Here is a 7,712-nt window from a genome sequence, read left to right as displayed (position 1 = left end):
ATTTTAGTATCTGCTATTCCTCTTATGAGACTGTATATCTTTGGCTCACTCTCTATTTATATAGTATGTTTTGTTCATGCACTATCTTTCCTTTACCCGATGAGTCCCAACACTCACCACCCCACAAACTGGTTTTTCTTTCGCCAAGTAGCATGTAGATGAGTCATGGATGCTTGGAGAAATGCTTCTTGCCAGTCCTGCGTCGTATCCGAGGATGATTTTGGTTTTGTTTCTCTTTACTTGCACTATATTTTGATACTTATTTTGTGGACTTTGTATCTGCGAAGTTTTGTGGACTTTGCATTTGTGGGTTTTCTTTCTGTTATTATGCTGTGTTTTCAGTGCAGTCATGTGAGATGTTAGTAATATAAACTGCGTGGGTGTTGTTGTTTTGTTCCAGCCGAGTAGGTTGTATTATATAAACTGCGTGGTTATATATGTTCCAGCCGTGTGGGTTGATGAATATGTTGCTATGTTGTTTGTGTATTTATATTGGTCCCAATTGTCACTGTTACAGGGGAGTTGTTGCCCGATTTTCGATTGGACACCCTTTCTCTCGGGACGTGACAATAGAGTATGTAGACTTAAGAAGTCTATATATAGGCTAAAGTAAGCATCAAGACAATGGAACATAAGATTTAGTGAAGTCATTTTGTCTTATGGTTTTGAAATGATCAATAAGAATCATTGTGTTTACCAAAGAAAGGAAAAAAAAATGAAAGTTTGTCATCTTATCATTATATGTTAATGATATGCTAATAGCTAGAAGTGACATAAAGTGTATGATAAAAGTCAAATTGTGGCTTTCAGCATAATTTGACATAATAGATATGGGAAAAGCTGAGTATATCTTAAGAGTGAAGATTATTAGAGATCGATCGAAAAGTCTTTTGGATTTGTCTCAAGAGGCTTATATTACTAAGATGTTACAACACTTTAGTATGTCCGATTGTAACATTGAACAGTCACCTGTAGTGAGAGGTATTGTTCTGAGCAAAAGTATGTATCCCAAGACTCTTGGAGAAATAGACGAAATGAAGAAAAAAGCATTTGTCAGTGTTATTGATAGTTTAATGTATACTATGTTGTGTACTTATCCTGATATAAGCTATGTTGTTGCCTTAGTTAGTTGTTTATAGTCAAATTCATGATCGAAACACTAGAAAAAGGTAAAGAGGATATTAAGATATCTCAAAGGGATAGCGGATTATTATCTCTGTTTCAAAGAATCAAATATGAGCCCGAGTAGCTACACAAATGCAGATTTGGTAGGGGACCTTGATGACAGAAAATACACATCTGACTATACCTTCTTGCTAAATAGTGGTGTCATCTCATGGAATAGTAAGAAACATGCCGATGTAGCATTATCGACAATAAAAGTTGAGTATGTGGCTTGTGCAGCGGTTGTGCAAGAGGTTGTCTGGTTAAGAAGGTTCGTGAAACATCTGAAAATTGCTGAAGATAATGGGAGTCCTGTTACAATATACTATGATCAGGCTACTATAACTTTTTCCAAAAACTTCACATGTCCTAGAAATGATTCTTTAGTCAATGACTTATTACGTGTAGGGATATATTCAAGGTGGCAAAAGATAACTACGCTCGCCCCCAACGCCCCTGTCAACCCATCCCAAGGTCAACACGGAGGATGTAAGAATATATTTAATAACTATCTTTTTCTTGTCAATAATATCCCTTAATAAGCGAGCTTAATCAAGGAGGCAATGAATACTATCTATTAGCTTTAAAAGCCTACAAATTATGTAGTTATGGAGCTGTATAAATAAGTCATAATTAATGTCATGCTTTATGCATGAGAATAGAAAAAGGCAAATAAAGAGTTGTCTTCTTGTCCAATTCTCTCCTCCACTTCAACTTAGAATATATTCACTACCATATGAACGATTGTATTGTTACAATTGAATTTAAACATGATTAAATTACATGTGTACTATAAGTCACTTAGAGCTTATACACAAAAGGAGAGAACCTACTGATTTAACATATTTATTAATTAGCATAATCATTATTAGTGTTGGGAGACAAATGGTTTAGGAGGTATGTGCACTTCTTCTGAGCTCCCTAGAAGCATATGAAGAACTCTAGTCATGGTAGGCCTTGCAGTTGGACTCCATTGAATGCACCATAAAGCCACCTTAGAGAGCTTCTGTAATATTTCTCCATCATTTTGTTCAATCTCCATTGCCAATACCAAGTCTTGTTTTTCAACTAGTCGATCGTACACCCATTCTGGATAATAAATCTCACTCTCTCTTCCTATTTCGGGATCATGATTTTTTCGACCTCCTATCATCTCCAACAACAACATACCAAAACTATAGACATCAGATTTATATGACACGGTCCCGAAATTCCTACAATACATCTCAGGAGCAATATATCCCATTGTGCCTCTTACTGCAGTCATTGTCACGATACTAATATCCCTTGAGCAAAGCTTTGCTAGTCCAAAGTCTGAAATCTTTGGATTTAAGTCATAATCCAATAGAATGTTGTGTGGCTTAATATCAAAATGCAAAATACGTTGTTCACATCCCTGATGTAAATATTCAATGCCTCGAGCAATGCCTATTGCAATGTTCAACAATTTCTCCATGCTCAATGATTTGTTGCTTCCTTTGTCTTGTCTTGAGAAAATATACTTCTCCAAGGACTCATTTGGCATGAACTCGTAGACGAGAGCACGAGTTGATTGTTCTGAGCAAAATCCCAACAAACGAGTAATGTTAATATGATGAATCCTTCCAATGGTTGCAACTTCATTTGTGAATTCTTGGCCCTGCCCTTTTGAACTTTTGAGCATCTTAACTGCTACTGGAATACCATTCGGTAGCTCCCCTTTGTACACACTTCCATATCCACCTTGCCCCAACTTATTCTTGAATCTTATTGTGATCTTTTTAATATCAGAAAAAGAGTATCGAGTTGGTTTTGCATCACCATATGTTGCGAGAAATTGTTCTACCTTGATACGAATTTCTTGATCCTTTTTAGACGCCTTGAATATGTACAATATAATAAGATATGTTAATACAACTACAAGACCGCTTATACATAATCCTGCATAGCAAAACGAATCATTCAAAAGACTTTTTTAGAATAGAAAGAATCAATAAAGAGATTGAACTAGTAATATTATAAAATTTATATTTTGTTCTAATGAATTGACTATGTAGAATTTATTTTCTCAAATAATTTTTTGCTCAAGAATACATATTAAAGTGGTACAAGGACTCACCAACTATGAGCCCAATGTTTGTTGTTCCTGTAAATAAAGAAAGCAAACAATTAGTAATGATTGAATTTTTTTTCATCCAAATATTATTACATCACGAACGCAGCAAAGAGTTCTCTGTTTTATCTAAAGATCGATGTGCTACTTTTTGAAGTAAAATATTTTTTTTCTTTAAATTGGTTTAAAATTGTAGTTGGGTAACTCCAAATCGATAGCATGGCAAAACCAGAATAGTAAAATACCTTTTGCAATGTTAATTTCCGTAACGATCAATTTGTTGAAAACGTAAAATGTAATTATTAAAAATGAAAAATGACAAGGTTACCTTAATATAAATTTGTCATGTTTTTGAACAAGAGAATATGAAAGAACGTGAGAACATTGGAACGAAGATTACCATGGCGCCTCGCTGCTATAATTAAGCAAGCAGTTTGGTTTCTGCTGAGGCTAAATCCACATTGCTTTCCTTCTATATGGCAGTCACTGCACGTCTCCCATTCCGGAATATTAAGATATACATCCATCTGTAGCGTTTGAATGAATCCCTGAACCAGATCTCCAAACCTTTGTTCGCCTGCATATCCGATCCGACCACCGATTCCAGTGGTCACGCATCTTGACGGGAGCCTGTCCATGGAAGCCGAAGCATCCGCTGCATAAACCAACTGCCCTTCACTTTCATCGCTAAGGCACGGGATAGGTCCCGAAATCCAATGCGGATCTGTTGTTATTTCACTCGAGCAGGCCACCAGCTTATAGTTGTAGTAGCCGTAGTAAGGGTAGTAGCCGTAATAGTGTTCCAGCTGGTAAATTGATCCGGTGAGATTGGTGGAGCTGAGCTTTTGCAGTGGACACCGAGCCCATTCATTGCCTTCTACCTTGATTCTAACCGAGTAAGTGTCGAATTTGATGATCTTGCAGGGCCCTAAATGAGGAAGCGTGATGATGGCGTCACCGGCAGCAGAGCATGAGACCTCCAAGCCCTGAACGCCGCAGTAGGCAGGAGTACTCGAGTTAAGGCGGAAGGGGTATCTGATATCTATTCCTCCGCAGGTGGACTTAGTTTGGCAATCCTCTATAAACTCCTCTCTCTCCTCCCCCTCCAGATCTGGTCCTCGTCCTGTAAATAAAAGAAAGCAAACAATGAGAAGTAATTAGTAATGATTTAAATTCTCAAAGTAGAGCATATAAAGTTGGGTAATTCCATATCGATAACATGGCAAAAACAATTAAAAATAGACCTTTTGCAAAGTTAAATTCATAATAATCATTAGATCTAATCCAAATTGTAATATTAAGAAAATATATATGGTCTTAATTATTTTCTAGAAAGCAAGGTTTCAACCAATCTGTTGAAAAAGTTACATATAGTTATTAAAAATAAAAAATGGCAAAGTTAGCTTAATATTTTATCATGTTATTGACAAAATGCAAAGGAACGTGAGAATGAAGGGCCTCGTACTCGTTAAGCAGTCAGTTTGGTTTCTGCTGCGGCTAAATCCACATTGCTTTCCTTCTTCATGGCAGTCTCTGCACATCTCCCATTCCGGAATATCAAGAGATACATCCATCTCTAGCGTTTGATTGAATCCCTGAACCAGATCTCCAAACGTTCCTCTGTCTGCATATCCGATCCAACCACCAATTCCAGTGCCGACGCATCCTGACGGGAGCTGGTCCATGGAAGCCCAAGCATCCGCTGCATAAACCCACTCCCTTGGACTCTCATTGCCAAGGCACGGAATGGGTCCGGTGATCCAATACGGATCTATTGCAATTTCACTCGAGCACTTCACCAGCGTATAGTTTTTGGAGGAGTAGTCGTTGTAGTAGTAGTAGGATTTCAGCTGGTAAATTGAGCCGGTGAGATTGGTGGAGCTGAGCTTCTGCAGTGGACACCGAGCCCATTCATCGCCTTCTACCTTGATTCTAACTGAATAAGTGTCGAATTTGATGATCTTGCAGGGCCCTAAATGAGGAACCGTGATGATGGCGTCACCGGCAGCGGAGCATGAGACCTCCAAGCCCTGAACGCCGCAGTAGGCAGGGGTCGAGTTGACCAGGCGAAAGGGATATCGGACATCTATTCCTCCGCAGGTGGAATTAGTTTGGCAATCCTTGATAAACTCCTCTCTCTCCTCCCCCTCGAGATCATGAGTCCAAATAGAAATGGCTTTGGAATTAGCATGGAGAAGTAGCAGTAGGAGAAGGCAGCGTGAATATGGGTAGATCAGTAGGCGATTCATGGCCGGTGAAATTAGATTAAGGGAAGGATAGGGGAGGTGAAAAGCTTCCAATTCCAGTTGGGAATTAAAGAGGAAGCATGACAAGTGCATGCAACTTGTGTGTGGAAGTCAAGGTCAACAATGACTTCTGCTGAGGCCAATTTAATTTTAATTTTCCACATGTATTGTCTCTATCATTGTGGAAATTTCTACTGCTTGAAAATTCCATGAAGCTTAGTTGGCAAGGACTTTGATTTTCAAGTAGTAAATTTCAACAATTGACTTGCAAATCTTCCCTACTTTCATTTGACTGTAGGTTGAAACTTCTTCTCAAATAATGTAAGAAAGGTATTGCATTGACAACATGTAGGAGGGGGGAGGTGGCTTCCAATTCGAGTTGGGGATTTAAGTGTGTAAGATGGCGACATGGGTCACCCATGAGGACTGACCCAAGCTTGATCCAAATCAATTCATGCATTTGATTTGAATGCTTGGAGGGAGTAGTTTTTTTTTTCTTCTCTCCGATAACCTCCCTAAAAACTACTTTCACGGAAAGAGGGAGATATAAAAGAAAAAAAAAAAAACAGACTTTACGAGAGTGAGTTCATCCCTTTTTCGATCGTGATCGGGATGAGACCAAGTCATCGCTGGAAGAAAGGTTAATAAATCAACAAGAAAAGATCCTAAATCGAATAGTATTTTTATTCGATTCTTCGAGGTCATTATCCTTCAACGTGGAAGCGTTACCAGTGCTTGGTGTGGAAGAATAAGTCAGCAATGACTTCTCCTGAGGATTAATTTTCCACTTGTATTGTCTTTATCATTGTGGAAATTTTTGCTTCTTGTAAATTCGAAGAAGCTCCAGAAAGAATGAATAGAGTTATGAATTTTATAAGCTAATAATAACTGAAACAATTAAATCAATAGAATAACATATCAGGAAAAAAATAATCTATAATTACCTTAACCAAATATAGCAAAACAGCATACAAAGCACATAAATAGTTAGAATGTAAGTAGTTGATAAATTAAATCAGAAATATATATACATGGAACAATTATAAAAATATGATCCTTAATTTTAAGTTTTCCTTTGCAGAAAGTCTCTAAAGATGAGAAAACTTTATAGAAAAGTATCTTAAAAGTTAAACACAAATATAATAAATATGACAACACAAAAACAAATGAAATGTTATTCTAGCTATTGCCAATCAAAAATAAAGCATGAGTTGCAATGTGTCGTTGTCGCAAAACAGAAAGCATGAGAGCCCAAGAGCACGAGCAGAGATGAAGAGATTGAGAGTGAATTGGATGTCTTCAAGCTTTGCCTCAAGACCCTTTACATAGATTCTGCTTGTTGCTGACATGGCATCCTCTGGTCGCCTGAAAGCTGCTGGCGTGGCTACAACGTTTATCGGTTAGATAACGTTAATTGAGCTCTCCAATCGACAAAAAGCCTCTGGTCGTCTGGACAAGGGTCAACTTTTATCTTGACTCAACTTGCTTAGATTGTTGGATGATCATGTGCGAAAGAGGGAAGTTGGAAAGCTAGGGATGTGGCGGCTTCACTGATTGATTATAGACCTCGCTCCGCTCTTCAAAACAAGTAACGTCCGTGCTGAGCCAGGGAAGAGGTCTCCGACGTTGGTCCTCCGACGCTCAAGTCAGTTACTGGAATATGGAGAAAAGTTGAGCAATTGTAGAACTATGCGCAAACAGTAGATAACACGTACCTCCATCGGTAATGGACCCCATTTATATAGAGTCCTGGTGGATGATATGCACGCTCGTCGAGGTGTGACATGTTCTCCAATATGTCCTATGAAAGGACCTATCAGAAAAATATGTTTGACACTATACCTTAACAAGATATGCATATCCCTAACGAAACAGTGGAAGCTTCCGCCGTACAATCCGCCTGTTGACCATGCCTAGTGTCAACAACACTACCTCCCAAAAGAATGTCGAGAGATACTATAGCGGTCCCGTTGCTTGGCTGAGCAGGGTAGTCACTCGATCGAGACTCCGCTCCGTCCACGGCCAGGTCCCGCTGCTTGGCTGAGCTAGGTAGCCAATTGGCCGGGAGTCTTCGCTCTATCACCCTCAGTCGCTCTTTCGTATGGTGAATGTGTAGTAATATGCCCTCCCCCGTTCAAATAAGCTATCCGATCTCCATCGGTGTCCTATTGCTTTGTATTGAGTGTCGGCTGTCTCACATATCATCCCGA

General features: G+C 38.8%; 1 protein-coding gene across 1 annotated transcript; it reads right to left on the bottom strand.

Moving 5' to 3' along the window:
* Positions 1–1,852: 1,852 nt before the first annotated feature.
* On the bottom strand, positions 1,853–5,555 carry LOC122021116 (rust resistance kinase Lr10-like). The gene is made up of 4 exons (XM_042579202.1): positions 4,722–5,555; positions 3,657–4,379; positions 3,263–3,289; positions 1,853–3,084 (listed from the first exon to the last, which is right to left on the bottom strand). Exons 1-4 carry the CDS (start codon positions 5,503–5,505, stop codon positions 2,033–2,035), a joined length of 2,586 nt encoding a protein of 861 aa, XP_042435136.1. The 5' UTR covers positions 5,506–5,555; the 3' UTR covers positions 1,853–2,032.
* Positions 5,556–7,712: the final 2,157 nt, after the last annotated feature.

This window comes from Zingiber officinale, chromosome 9A (genome assembly GCF_018446385.1).
Source record: "Zingiber officinale cultivar Zhangliang chromosome 9A, Zo_v1.1, whole genome shotgun sequence".
NCBI classification, from domain to species: Eukaryota; Viridiplantae; Streptophyta; class Magnoliopsida; order Zingiberales; family Zingiberaceae; genus Zingiber; species Zingiber officinale.
This window is presented reverse-complemented; position numbering and strand designations above follow the sequence as displayed.

Excerpts from the sequence above, each read along its gene's own strand:
- LOC122021116 (XM_042579202.1), bottom strand. The coding sequence starts at position 5,505 with ATGAATCGCCTACTGATCTACCCATATTCACGCTGCCTTCTCCTACTG. Across the intron at positions 3,290-3,656 it reads TATAGCAGCGAGGCGCCATG|GAACAACAAACATTGGGCTC; the intron begins GTAATCTTCGTT and ends CTTTATTTACAG. Across the intron at positions 3,085-3,262 it reads AAACATTGGGCTCATAGTTG|GATTATGTATAAGCGGTCTT; the intron begins GTGAGTCCTTGT and ends TTTGCTATGCAG.